General features: G+C 41.1%; 1 protein-coding gene across 1 annotated transcript in view; it reads left to right on the forward strand.

Annotated features, from left to right (window-relative positions):
- Positions 1 to 13,681, forward strand: part of LOC141113456 (protein-glutamine gamma-glutamyltransferase 5-like) — a 108,836-nt gene that overhangs the window by 75,791 nt on the left and 19,364 nt on the right. Inside the window, exon 11 of the mRNA XM_073606556.1 lies at positions 11,173 to 11,333. Within this exon, the coding sequence (XP_073462657.1) occupies positions 11,173 to 11,333 (161 nt within the window). The remainder of the gene's footprint in view (positions 1 to 11,172; positions 11,334 to 13,681) is intronic.

Raw genomic sequence — 13,681 nt, forward strand, 5'->3', positions numbered from 1 at the left:
GCAGCTTGTTAGGTAAGGCAGAAAATCTTGTGAACGTCTCCTTGCTGTAGCAACAATCGCGTGCTTGGGTTGAGTCTTATCCCCAAGGAAGGTTAGTCACGTCGCGCACTTCATTCAAGGGCTCACCGCCCTCGCCTCTCGCAGTACACACACCTCTCCGTGCTTGTGGCATCCACGGACTGGGCTGCGTTGTGACGTCAACGCTTTTCGCCGTGACTAATGTCGTAGCTTCATCTTGGACGTTCATTGGATGGGCTCCCACGCGCCCTTCTTATCGTGAACTTGCTGGTGGTTGCCGCCAATGAAATTGTAATAGCTAGAAGGGATATGTCCTATTGGTAAATGGTTACCTGTCCGCTTTTGGCCAATCATCAATTGCCGTTCATTGGATTGAAGTAAGTCATTGTCAATCGAGAATTGAATGAAAGATTTGTCTCATAAACATGTTTGTGCAAGTTTTTATATTAAATTTCTAATGGTAATTAACCATGCTGGAGCATTTTGGAGGTGAAGTAGGTGAAAAGAGGAGAGGTAGAGAGCCATACAGGAAGGGAATAGTTAAGACGCTCAGGAGCATGCATAAGCGTGTGGGTACCAACCGCATCTAGTTGGGCCAAAGAAGTGGCATGATGGTCACCTTTGAGAGGTGCTCGTCATTTGTTAAGTGCCAGTAAGGCGCTATTTGTATTTCCTGATAACATGAACCTAACATATATACATTTCTATATTTTAGCTATTTACAAGTCATAGATAACACTTTCACAGATCACTTGTATATTGATTTTTACATAGCAAGTATTGGAAGTGAGCCCACTCCCTTGGCTGAGAAGCACTCATCAGTCCAATCCCTGTACCTTTTGCAAAATATCAATCTGTCCCTGATGTTTTTTCTGGAGATAAGTGGCTTCTTTGCTGCCCTTCTTGACACCAGATCTTCCTCCAAAAGTCTTCGCCTCACTGTATGTGCAAATGTACTCCTGCCTGCTGCCATTACTGAACAAGCTGTGCACTGTTGGTGCCCCGATCCCCCAGCTGAATCAGCTGTAGGAGACGGTCCTGGCACTTGCTGGACTTTCTTGGATGCCCTGAAGCCTTCTTCGCAACAATTGAACCTCTCTCCTTGAAGTTCTTGATGATCAGATAAATGGTTGATTTAGGTGCAATCTGCAGCGATATCCTTGCCTGTGAATCCCTTTTTGTGCAAAGCAATGATGACTGCACGTGTTTCCTTGCAGGTAACCATGGTTAACAGAGGAGGAACAATGATTTCAAGCACCATCCTCTTTTTAAAGCTTCTAATCTGCTATTCTAATGCCCTGTACACACAAGCGGAATGTCCGACAGAAAAAGTCAGACGGAAGCTTTTCATCGTCTATTCCGATCGTGTGTAGGCCTCATCGGACTTCTTCTTTCGAAAATTCTGATGGACCTAGAAATAGAACATGCTCTAAATATTTCCGACGGAACCAATTCCTATCGGTAAAACCGCTCGTCTGTATGCTGTTCCGACAGACCAAAAACGAGGCATGCTCTGAAGCAAGTACGAGACGGAAGCTATTGGCTATTGAACTTCCTTTTTCCAGTCCCGTCGTACGTGCTGTACGTCACCGCGTTCTGGTCGGTCGGACTTTAGATTGATCGCGTGTAGGCAAGACCGCTTGAATGGAATTCCGTCGGAGTTCCGTCTGGGAAACCTTCGGAGTTTATTCCGACGGCTAAACCAGTCGTGTGTATGCGGCATAACTCAATCAGCATTACAGAGTGATTTCCAGCCTTGTCCTTGTCAACACTGACACCTGTGACATGATGTCAGCTGGTGTTTTTTTGGCAGGGCTGAAATGCAGTGGAAATGTTTTTTGGGGATTAAGTTCATTTTCATGGCAAAAAGGGACTTTGCAATTAATTGCAATTCATCTGATCACTAAATGTTCATGTCTTAAAAAGAATTATATTCCAGATTGAACTGCTTAACCCAATGTCCCTCAACACATAAAATCTCAAACTGAACACTGCTGGTCTAAAGTATAATATCAAAAGGTGGATTATATACCAGTGTTAAGAATAATGTGCGTTATTAGGATCAAACATTCTCCTTCCCCTGTTGTTAGCCAGGTATGTGGTTTGCATGCTTGCTTTGTATTTTGAACTTGCCGATGCCATGCAAATAAAAGAACGGAAACTGTTTTACTGAACAGCAGGTGGAGCACTTGAATCAAATAAAGAATCTTCATACAGTATAATACACAGTGATACCAGATGACAAATACAATACAATCAAAACATATCTGACCTTATTATAGTCACTGTTTATATCACTGATTAAATCTAATGTGCTGATTGTACCTAACAGAAGCTGTATAGATTACATGTGTCAGGTTTAAAGTGATCCTTACCCCTCCCCAAGCATTTAAACATAGTGAGACTTTTGACATCACATCTTCCCACTAATCCATAAATAATAACACTATTAACCTGATACTGATTGGTCTCTAGTCTCTCTGATTTTTGGCAGTACCAAAAAATAGAGAACAACTGAGCATGTGCAGAGGAGGGTGAGACCCCCGTATTACTGCATTTTAGACAATATAGGCACTTATTTGCAAAGTTTTACATTGTTTCAGTGGCGGCTGGTGCTCAAAATTTTTTTGGGGGGGGGCGCAAAAAAATTTTGAAAAAAAATCATCAATTGCAGCCACTGTGCCATCAAACGCTGCCACTGTGCCCTCAAATGCTGCCACTGTGCCCATCAAACGATGCCACTGTGCCCATCAAACGATGCCACTGGAGACATCAAATGCTGCCACTGTGCCATCAAACACTGCCACTGTGCCCATCAAACGCTGCCACTGTGCCCATCAAACGCTGCCACTGTGCCATCAAACGCTGCCACTGTGCCCATCAAACGCTGCCACTGTGCCCATCAAACGCTGCCACTGTGCCATCAAATGCTGCCACTGTGCCCATCAAACGCTGCCACTGGAGACATCAAACGCTGCCACTGTGCCCATCAAATGCTGCCACTGTGCCATCAAACACTGCCACTGTGCCCATCAAACGCTGCCACTGTGCCCTCAGATGCTGCCACTGTGCCCTCAGATGCTGCCACTGTGCCCATCAAACGCTGTCACTGTGCCCATCAAACGCTGCCACTGTGCCCTCAAATGCTGCCACTGTGCCCAAACGCTGCCACTGTGCCATTAAACGCTGCCAATGTGCCCATTACACGCTGCCACTGTGCCATCAAATGCTGCCAGTGTCCCCACCAAATGCTGCCAGTGTGCCCATCAAATGCTGCCAGTCTGCCTATCATATGCTGCCAGTGTGCCCATAAAATGCTGCCAATGTCCCTCCCGGGACACTCCGCTCACACCCCCCCGCACGGATAGATCGCGGGACACCCCACTCACACCCCCCCGCGCGGATAGATCGCGGGACACCTCATGAAGGAGGACCAGCACTTACCGGGTGTTCTCTTCTCTGGCGTCTCCTCTCCAGTCAGCTTCCTCCGCTCTGTCTCACTACCGCCAAAGCGATGAGCATCCAATAGGGACGCCTGGCGCATTGGCCAATCAAGAAACAGGTCTCACTGACCTGCCTCCAGATTGGCGGGGAGGCAATGCGGTGTGAAAATAGCGAATATTCATTCGCTATTGTCACACAATTGGGTGGGATCAGGGCGCACTATCTATGCCCCGAGCACACCCTTTTTTGAAGCTTATTAAAGCCTCTGGCTCTAATCAGGTGCTTCAAAAAAATACACCCCCTCCTACCCCCACCATAGGAGTCCATGCATCCGGCGTCCTGAAAGGGGCCGGGCGCATGGATAGGGAGGCAGCAGCAGGGATGGGGGGGCGCTCGTGCGCCCACAATGCACGGGCTGCCACTGCATTGTTTATACCTGCAAAAGGAGCCAGCCTGAAGGACTTAATTTCCTAAAAAAAGTGTTGTTACAGATATGCAAGTTTCATCTATACTGCATATTCAAATTCAACAGCTCTATGTTTACCGCCAATCGTTGCCCTGACCACTGATGTATGGCTACTGCAAAGAGCCGTGATACGTGTCTGCCATAGGAATAGTCTTGGTCATACAGTAGCTCCCAACTGTTCCTGATTTCGAGGGACTGTCCCTGATTTAAAACAAAGTCCTTATTTCCTCATCATTTGTCCCTCATTTTGGTCTGATCTATATAGTTGTATATAAAATGCACTTTTTATCTTTCAAAAGTTGTGTCCCAGTGCTAAACCTTTCCTTGTCAAAAGAAGTTTATTGAGTATACAATGTTATAAAGATACATAAAGTAAGTTTACAAGGATCTATAAAGTAAGCTCATTGTTTTACAGTAGGGTTTATATAGGTAAATATCATGAAATTTCAAATATTAAACATTGGGTTCACGTAAACCTAAATTAAAGATATATATCATTTCCTTAATTACTTTTGTAGGTATTTAAATGATTTATACCTACTATACATATTGTTTGCAAGTAGAGTGTATATAGGTCAAATAAATTCTGATAATGAGCTTTAATCGTAAGGTGGAGAAAAGGAAAGAGAAAGAAGAAAAAGGGTTGAAAGGTAGAGGTATGGTCCACAAGGTTGTCCCGCTCGTCAGTTTATTATTCTTTTTAGTTCTCTTTGAAGCCTTAGAATGGGTGTCTCTGTAAGTCATTTAATCTGTTACCATGGCAACAGGACAGAGTCATTGAAGTTTGACAGGAACTGTTGTTTTAGCCAAGGATGCCAAAGTTTTTCAAATTTTGGAATTTGATTTTGATCGATGGCTACCATCTTAGCATGGGACATTGTATTATTCATTCTGTGAATTGTTTCTGCTAGTACCAATGTAGGAGATTTCCATGCCTTGGCCACTGTTTGTTTTGCAGCCGTTATTAGTTGGATCATAAGTTTGAATTGAGAGAGTGTTAACCATTCCGGTTTTAGATTAAGTAAAGTTAAATATGGATCTGGTTGTATTATTTTTTTAAATATTTTAGATGCAATCACGAAGACTTCCTTCCAGAAGGTTTGGATTACTGGGCACGTCCACCATATGTGTAAATATGTGCCTATTTCTGGGCATCCTCGAAAACAAAGAGCTGAGGTATTAGGTGAATATTTTGCCACTCTAGCGGGTACAAGGTACCAGCGAGTTAGGACTTTATAATTTGTCTCCAGTGCTAAGATGTTGGGTGAAGATGATTTAGATGTGAGCCATATGTTAGACCAGTCCGTGTCTTCTAAAGTTCGTCCCAGGTCCTCCTCCCACCTCTGAACGTAAGAGGGTCTATTAAGATTTGCTACTCCGTATAATTGATTATAAAGTGATGAAATTGTACCTTAAGCAAATGGATCTTTTGTACAGATTGATTCAAAAATGGATAATTGGGATAATGGTGTATCCCCCTTTAGGAATGGTGTATAGAAATTTTTGATTTGGAGATATCTAAATATCTCAGAGTTTGGTAGATCATATTTTTCTCTAAGCGATGGGAATGAAAGGAATGATTTAGATGCTATGAAGTCATTTAGTGTCTGAATGCCTGATGTTGTCCAAGCTTTAAAAGAATTTGGGTAGATCCATGCCGGATAAAAGGCCGGATTTCTGATAAAAGAAAGGAAAGGATTGTGTGGAGATTGTAACTGATATTTGGTTTTTAGTTTATCCCAGAGAGATAAGAAGTGTTTAGTTATGGGATTATGAATTTTAAAGCGGTCTTTAGGATCAAGCCATAATAAATTTGATATTAATAGAGGGTCATTTTCTGAAGCCTCTATAAATACCCATAATGGGATTTCCTGTTTTGCATGGTATTTGGACAGACTGGCCAAATGTGCTGCTCTGTAGTAGTTAGTAAAATTAGGGTATCCCAGGCCTCCTTTATTTTTGGGAAGATGTAGTGTGTGTATAGGTATACGTGGTTTAGAGCCCCATATAAACGAAGTTGCTCTTTTTTGTACTATTCTCAAAAAATAGGAAGGAATTGGAATAGGGAGGACTCTGAATAGATAAAGCAATTTGGGTAGAATAGTCATTTTGATTGCATTAATCTTCCCTATCCAGGATAAAGGAAGTTGCGACCATTGTTTTATTAGATTTGTGATCTGACTTAATACAGGAGGATAATTGGTTGAGAATAAGTCAGAATGAGATGCTGTTAAATGAATTCCAAGATATGGGATTGATTTTTCTGCCCATGTGAATGGGAGTGCAGCCCTAGCCGGGATCAATTCCATGTTTGTGAGTGAAATATTAAGCACTAGGCATTTCTTAGGATTAATCATAAGGCCGGATAGGGCTGCAAACCCATCAAGAGCTGGTATTAAGTTAGGACCAGAGACCTGTGGTGATGATAGAAAAAGTAATATATTGTCTGCAAATATACATAATTTGTGTGTAATACCTCCTACTTCAATGCCAGTTATAGTTTGGTTTGTTCTGATGTATTGGGCCATGGGTTCGAGTATAAGGGCAAATAATAAGGGAGATAATGGGCAACCCTGTCGGGTACCTCTTTCGATATTAAAGGCTTCAGATTTGTATCCAGCATATTTTATATAGGCTTTGGGTTTATTATATAATGCTTTGATCCATGTTAAAAAGTGGGGTCCAAAACCCCATTTTTGTAATGAATATTGCATATATTGCCAGGATACTGTGTCAAATGCCCTCTTAATATCGAGAGATAGAAAACATAAAGGGATTTTCCGTTTTTTAGCAATATGTGCCAATAACACTGCCCTGCGTATATTATCGCCTGCCTGTCTATTTGGCATGAAGCCTACTTGATCTCTATGTATTAATTTTCCTATAATGCTATTGAGGCGTTTTGCTATTATTTTTGCTAATAATTTAATATCGAGGTTTAACAGAGAGATAGGCCGATAATTCACACAGGAAGTATCATCAGAAAGGGGTTTTGGGATCATACAAACAATTGCCATTAGTGTTTCTTGCCGAAAAGAATGTCCATCTAGAAGTTTGTTAAAAGTTTCAGTGAGAATAGGAGAGAGTATTTCTGAGAATGTTTTATAGTATAAAGCCGAGTAGCCATCTGGGCCTGGTCTTTTGTTAAGTTTTAGGTCTTTTATGGCGTTAGCAACTTCATCTATAGTTATAGGCTCATCCAAACTGCTTTTTTGATTTTGAGATAACTCAGGTAAGGTTATTTTTGAGAAGAAGGATTCAGCCTCTGTAGGATTAAATTCATTGTTTGTCTTGTATAAAGTTGCGAGATGTGTGTGAAATTTATGGACTATTTTAACTGGATTACAAGTGTAAACATTTTTTGATAATTTCAAACGTATTGGTTTGAAAGATTTGTTAGTTGAATTTAATGCCCGAGCCAAATATATACCTGGTTTGTTTGTATTCATGTAGAAATTGTGTTTGGAGCGTTTGAGGGATTTATCAACTGACTCAGTGAGAAATAGATCGTATTCCAATCTAGATTTTTCCAGATGAGATTTTGTACTCTGAGATGGATTATCTTGAAATGATATGTAGGCTGCATTAAAATTCTAGTTCTAGTTTTTTTGCTAGATTTTTGCGGTTCCGTTTAAATAGTGCCATTTGTCTTTGTATTGTACCACGCAAGACAGGCTTATGAGCTTCCCATAGTGTTATTGGGGAGATGTCTGTTGTATTATTAATTGATATGTATTCCTTTAAAGCTTGTTCAATGGCCATCTGATGTAGTGGGTGTCTGAGCATTATGTCCGGTAAGTACCACGTTGGGTCATGCGCTTTTGGTATGGCTGAGGCTATAGTAGTGTATACTGCATTATGGTTAGACCACGGAATCGGAATTATATCTGATGCAATAATTTCTGGTATCATTCCTATTGTTAGAAAAATATGATCTATTCTGGTGAAGGTTTGATGAGGGTGCGAGAAATAAGTGAATTTCTTTTTCATTGGGTTACTTTCTCTCCATGAATCTACCAGATTGTATTTGGAAAGAAGTTGAGAAAAAGGTAATCTAGAGGTTATTTTGGATGGTGTAAAAGGTGATTTATCTAGAAATGGGAGGAGGACCTGGTTCGAATCCCCACACATTATCACTGTTCCTATTTTGTGTGTATTAATCACTTGTAATATATGTGAGAGGAATGGTGTAGGTTGTTTGTTAGGAGCGTAGTAGGAAATCACCGTGATTGCTGTATCCATTATATAACCCATGAGTATCAGGTATCTACCTTCTGGGTCTTTAATTTCTGATGATAAGGTGAATGGTGAGGATCGGTGAAATGCAATTAGAGTTCCCCTTTGCTTGGTACAGGCAGAAGCCGTGTAAATTTGTTGATAAAAAGGAGAAATATATTTTGGAGTAGAATCTTTGGTGAAGTGTGTTTCTTGGAGGCATACTATGTGAGCCTTCTTGTTATGGAAAGTACTGAAGGCTTTGGTCCTTTTTTGAGGGACATTTATTCCCTGAACATTCAGGGAAAGTATATTCAGTGGTGCCATGGCAATAGATCAAATAGTTTTGACTTACTTTTTGTTATGCAGAGCTGACTGCGCAGATCAACCTGTGTGGACTGAAGAGATGAATAGATAGAAAAGAAACCAGTGAATTCTGGAGTAAAGAGTAAACAAAAAACATACGAGATTAGATGATACATTGTATAAATTATTTTTTGCAAGTAATCACAATTTACCCGTGAAAGAGAATAAATATCTCTCTCAGGGGAATAAGTGCCTTCGTCACACTCCCACATAATATGGTTGGGAGAATGAGGAGGGCTAATGGGGGTACACGGATCTTCCGCTTACAGGAGAGAAGTGCTATGTCAAAAGACATCAAAATGATGTTTCATTAATTGGAGTGCAGAATATAGTTTTTGTTGAAATTATTTATTCCAGGGTGGTTGTATATGGTTAGTCTTGCCCTAGGCTAAATAATTCAGTTAGAAAGGTACTGTTAATAACTTTGGTATTGATGAAGATAGTTTGAATTATTTTGGGATTTTAACCCTTTTAGAGTAAACAATTACATATTTTATTCATACGTAACTGTTTAGATATGTTAACTCATAAAATTGAGGTTGTATTGCTTCAGATTAGAATAAACAAAAACATAATTCTAGGAACTAGTTGGGTAATAATATATTTGTTTTAAGAAAAGAAAGAAAAAGCTTCCATTACTTCTGGATTATTGAACATATTTGTCCTAAAAAGTAATAAATCTATTGTTATTACCTGATAATATATAACTGAACAAGAATTTCCTTATTTCACTTATATATTCTAAGGCTATATGAATCAGAAGTAATAAGAAATATAACTGGAATGTAACATGATCCCACACAGTGTGTGACTATCAGAATGCAGTTACATTCAGTTATAAATATAGGTTTTTTATAGAGAACCCTCTCTTAGTATAATAAATGAAGAGATATCAGGAATTAGGATGTCAGTCCATTGAATCTTCTTGGTCCATGGATGATGTGGCATAACGGCCTCTTTTGTGAGAATGATGATTCTCATTTTGTTCTGAAATTTTCTGGGTGCTGCCTGAAGGTGAAGATGATGCCATTCTTCTGCGTGTGGGAGTGTTGCTGCTTGTGGGTTCTGTCAGATTTAATTTTAAAAGGGTTTGTTGTAGTTCATCTGCTGATCTGCTTCTGTAAATTGTACCTTGGTAGTTAAATCTGACTGAAAAGGGGAAGCCCCATTGATACATAATGTTGTGGCGTTGCAGTTCCATTAGTTGGGATTTCATGGATCGTCTTTTAGTAATAGTAAGTTGGGATAGGTCAGCAAAAATTTGATAATTGTGTCCTTGAAAATTAAGTTCCTTTTTTTCTCTTGCAGCAATTAGTATTTGTTCTTTCGTTCTGTAATAATGAAATTTTGTGATTATATCACGTGGGGGTCCATCTTTCTTTTTGGCTGTGAGGGCTCTGTGTACTCTGTCCAGTTCTAAACGTTCAATAGGGATATCTGGCTTTAGTTCTTGTAATAGAGCAGTAATAGTAGATTGCAGGTCTGTCACAGTTTCAGGTATTCCCCTTATGCGTAAGTTTGAACGTCTGGCTCTATTTTCGTAATCTTCGAGCTTAGTTTGAAGTATTAAATTCTCTTTTTTTAATTGTTCCAATTCTGTTATATTTTCTTGGGTTGTAATTTCAATTTCATCCATTTTTATTTCTAAGGCTGCGGTGCGGTTTCCCAGCTCTCTTATTTCTTTGGTTAGGCTTTTTGTTATTTGGTCTGAGGTTTGTTTTAAAGCCTTATGAAGCATCTTTTCAAATTGTAATAACATTACTGGGGATACTGAGGAGGCTTGTGGAGAAGTTTGTGAGAGGATTTGTTCTGTATCTGACTCAAATGGAGAGTCTTGCTGTGACATTTTCTGTCTGTGAGAGCGCCCTGATGCTGTATCTTGTGAGGTGACTGGAGCTGCTTCAGCTGCAGTGAGTGCCTGTGAGCTCTTTGTGAGGTGATTTTTATTTCTGCCACGGTTTCCTCCCAGTACCATATTTCCTGCCCAAACTTTCACAGTTTGTTCCCTGGGGCAAAAAGGTTCAAATGGATACCTTTTGAGCCTGCAGGCTCCTCTTTGTCCTTCTCTTCTCTCCTCAGCGGTGTGGAGCTCTAACAATGCATGTCTGCTTCTCTAGGCTCCGCCTCCTGCCCCTCAGTGCTAAACCTGTCATCCAATTTCTGAATTAACGAATTTGTAGATTTCGATAGAGACAATATAAAGAAATGGTCGTGGTGAAAAAAAACACTTGTGGGTTTAACTAATCATTTTTTGTATAATTCTTCGTAAAGGGGGCGTGACGGGGGGGGTGTCCTTTGAATACATATTTTGCTAAAAGGTGTCCCTGGTTCCCATCTCAGAAAGTTGGGAGGTATGCTTGGGTATGACCTGTGATTGACAGCCAGCCTTGACTTTCTCTACTGAGAACGAGGCAAGATGACAGTGCCCAGGATGGCAATGATTACTGTACATCCCAGAAGACAGACCTGAACACAATTTTTGTCAACCAATTACACACCAAGGAGTTGTCTATTAACTGAATGGTTCACACATTGCTGTGTTTTGTTTTTTTTTGGAAACTTGGGCTAACGTTATATTAAATAGGTCATGTGGCATTATAAACCTTTTCAGGCTGCAGAATAGCATAAACGCTTGATAATATTTCATTTCCTTTTTCTTTTAGACATGGAAACAAGTTTCCAGCTTCATCCTTTTCATTATGAAAGATATATAAGGTCTGGAAATAACATCAGGGTCACTGTTTTAGCTACAGATCTGAAGAGCCAGAAACTCAAATTGGCCTCAAAGAACATAATATTTGAACTTCCTAGTATCGATATCAAGGTATGTGTGTACACTAAATTCATTTATCTATAATTTTCTTTACTGAAAATATATATTTGAAAAACGAGTGCGCAAATATGAAACGTAAACATTTTCAACTACCATCTTTCCTTTCTACAGGTCATATACTTTCAAAAAATATGTGTAAGGTTTTGGGAGCAACAGGGCAGCCACTCAGCACAGGACCCAGAAGCTAGTGGAGATCACTGGAATTGCGATGCCTATCACCTTGATTTCCAGCTTCCAGAGGGATCTAGCTTCTAGCTTTCCCTGGCCCAAGAAAGAATATTGGGCTCCAGGCACTTTTGTCTTTTAAGCCCTCATTCACACCAATCCAAATTGTCATGCGATTTGGCAGTTCAAAATCGTATGGCAAGTTGCAGCCTATTTTCGGGTATATTACCGTTCATATTGTTGCGACTTAAGTCGCAGGGATTTTGAAAAATGTTCCTGCGCTACTTTTTTGTGATTCCATTGCGACTTGCATTGACTTCTGTTAAATGAAGTTGCAATCCGCAATAAAATCGCCAATGCAAATCGTACCGATCTATGGCTTTAAAATCACGCTGAAGTAGCGTGATTTCAAAGTCGCACTGGTGTGAACCAGGGCTTAAAATTTTATTACAGAACGGTTAAGGAGGTGAGGGTTAGGGGTCCCAGATACTGTCGCAGATCACTTACATACTTTCCAGATCAATATTCAGCTTCACAGTGATAGAACCTTAAAGCCAACCCAGAAACACTGTTAGCACATTCCCTAATTTCAGTGTGTCCTCTAAGTGAGTCACCAGGTCCTTCTGAGAGACCAGCCTTCTTCCTGACTCTCTCCAGCAAGGGGCCTCCTCTAGGTCTTTGGCACAGCTTCCTCCGGACCAGGCTTGAGGACCATTTCAGCAAACGTTAGGCCCCTAAACAGGCTAGTGAAAAGAAAGAGAGCACATGGCCTGTCCCAAATATTTATATTATATGCCAGCAGGGGCGTCGCTAGGGGGTGGGTTTTGGGGCTATAGCCCCGAATCTGGGGCCAATAGCCCTGAGTCTCTGCAGGGGTCCCCAAAGGGGAGGGGGGCTCTCTGGGGACCCTTATGTAAGTGGGGGGCTCTCTGGGGACCCTGATGCAAGAGAGAGGCTCTCTGGGGACTCTGATTTTAAGGCAGAGGCTAAGGACCCAGATTTAAGGGGGAGGCTCTCTGGGGACCCTAATGTAAGGGGGGCTCTCTGGGAACCCTGATGTAAATGGGGGGCCCTCTGAGGACTCTGATGTAAGGAGGAGGCTCCCTGGGGACCCTGATGTAAGGGGGGGCTCTCTGGGGACCCTGATGTAAGGGGGGCTCTCTGGGGACCCTGATGTAAGGGGGGCTCTCTGGGGACCCTGATGTAAGGGGGCTCTCTGGGGACCCTGATGTAAGTGAGCGGCTCTCTGGGGATATTACTGTATATACAAGTGTATGCCCGCCCAAGCGTATGACTTTCTTTACTACGCTGCTATGGGCTCTAGCCCCAGATCTTTTGTAGACCTAGCAACGCCCCTGTATGCCAGCATGCACCAGTGGCATAAACCTCCTACTGGATTGGCTAAAGAAAATATAAATATTCAAAACCTAATTTTGTTTGTGAAATCTCATACTATGACATCAGCGATACCAGTGACAACTACTGGCGACAGTGAGAAATCACAAACCAACTTAAAGTGGATGTAAACCCGAAATTTTTTTTTTTTTTTATATATATATATATATATATATCACAATGTAGAGTATAAGATTTCCTATCATTTGAGCCCAGTCTTGCCACAAAGAGTTAATCCAGCTCTGAGCAATCCTCTTTTTTTGTTCAGTGAGATAAATCTTGACAAACTGAGAAAAACTTTGTCAAATCCTCCCCCTTGCTGTGAGTGACAAGTGATTTACATCTCGTGCATTAGCCTAAGAGAGATGCATTATTTTTTAATTCCCTCCCCCACTCCTTTCTTCAGCAGCTCTCCAAGGATTGGCTGTTCAACACCTCAGCATGATTTGGCATTTTCCTGTCTTTTCATTGGATGTTAGAGATCATAGCAGAAGAAATACACAAGTGAAAATGCATATTGACAAGGGGAGTGTAGAGGTGGGCGGGGAGTCTACTGACATCACGACTCCACCCACCGAGCTCCAGACAACAGACCCGCCCACAGAATCTGCAGTTTTTCAGCTCTCATAACAGACAGAGGGGAGACATTTGACAGGTAAAGATACATGCAAGAGGCATGTAAATCCTTATAGATAACCCCTCTGGCAGTAGTTTAGAAAGGATGATATTGGGTTTACATCCACTTTAAGCTTAGGGTGAAAACCAGGTTAAAAACTATA

This window comes from Aquarana catesbeiana, linkage group LG12 (genome assembly GCF_042186555.1).
Source record: "Aquarana catesbeiana isolate 2022-GZ linkage group LG12, ASM4218655v1, whole genome shotgun sequence".
Taxonomy (NCBI): Eukaryota; Metazoa; Chordata; class Amphibia; order Anura; family Ranidae; genus Aquarana; species Aquarana catesbeiana.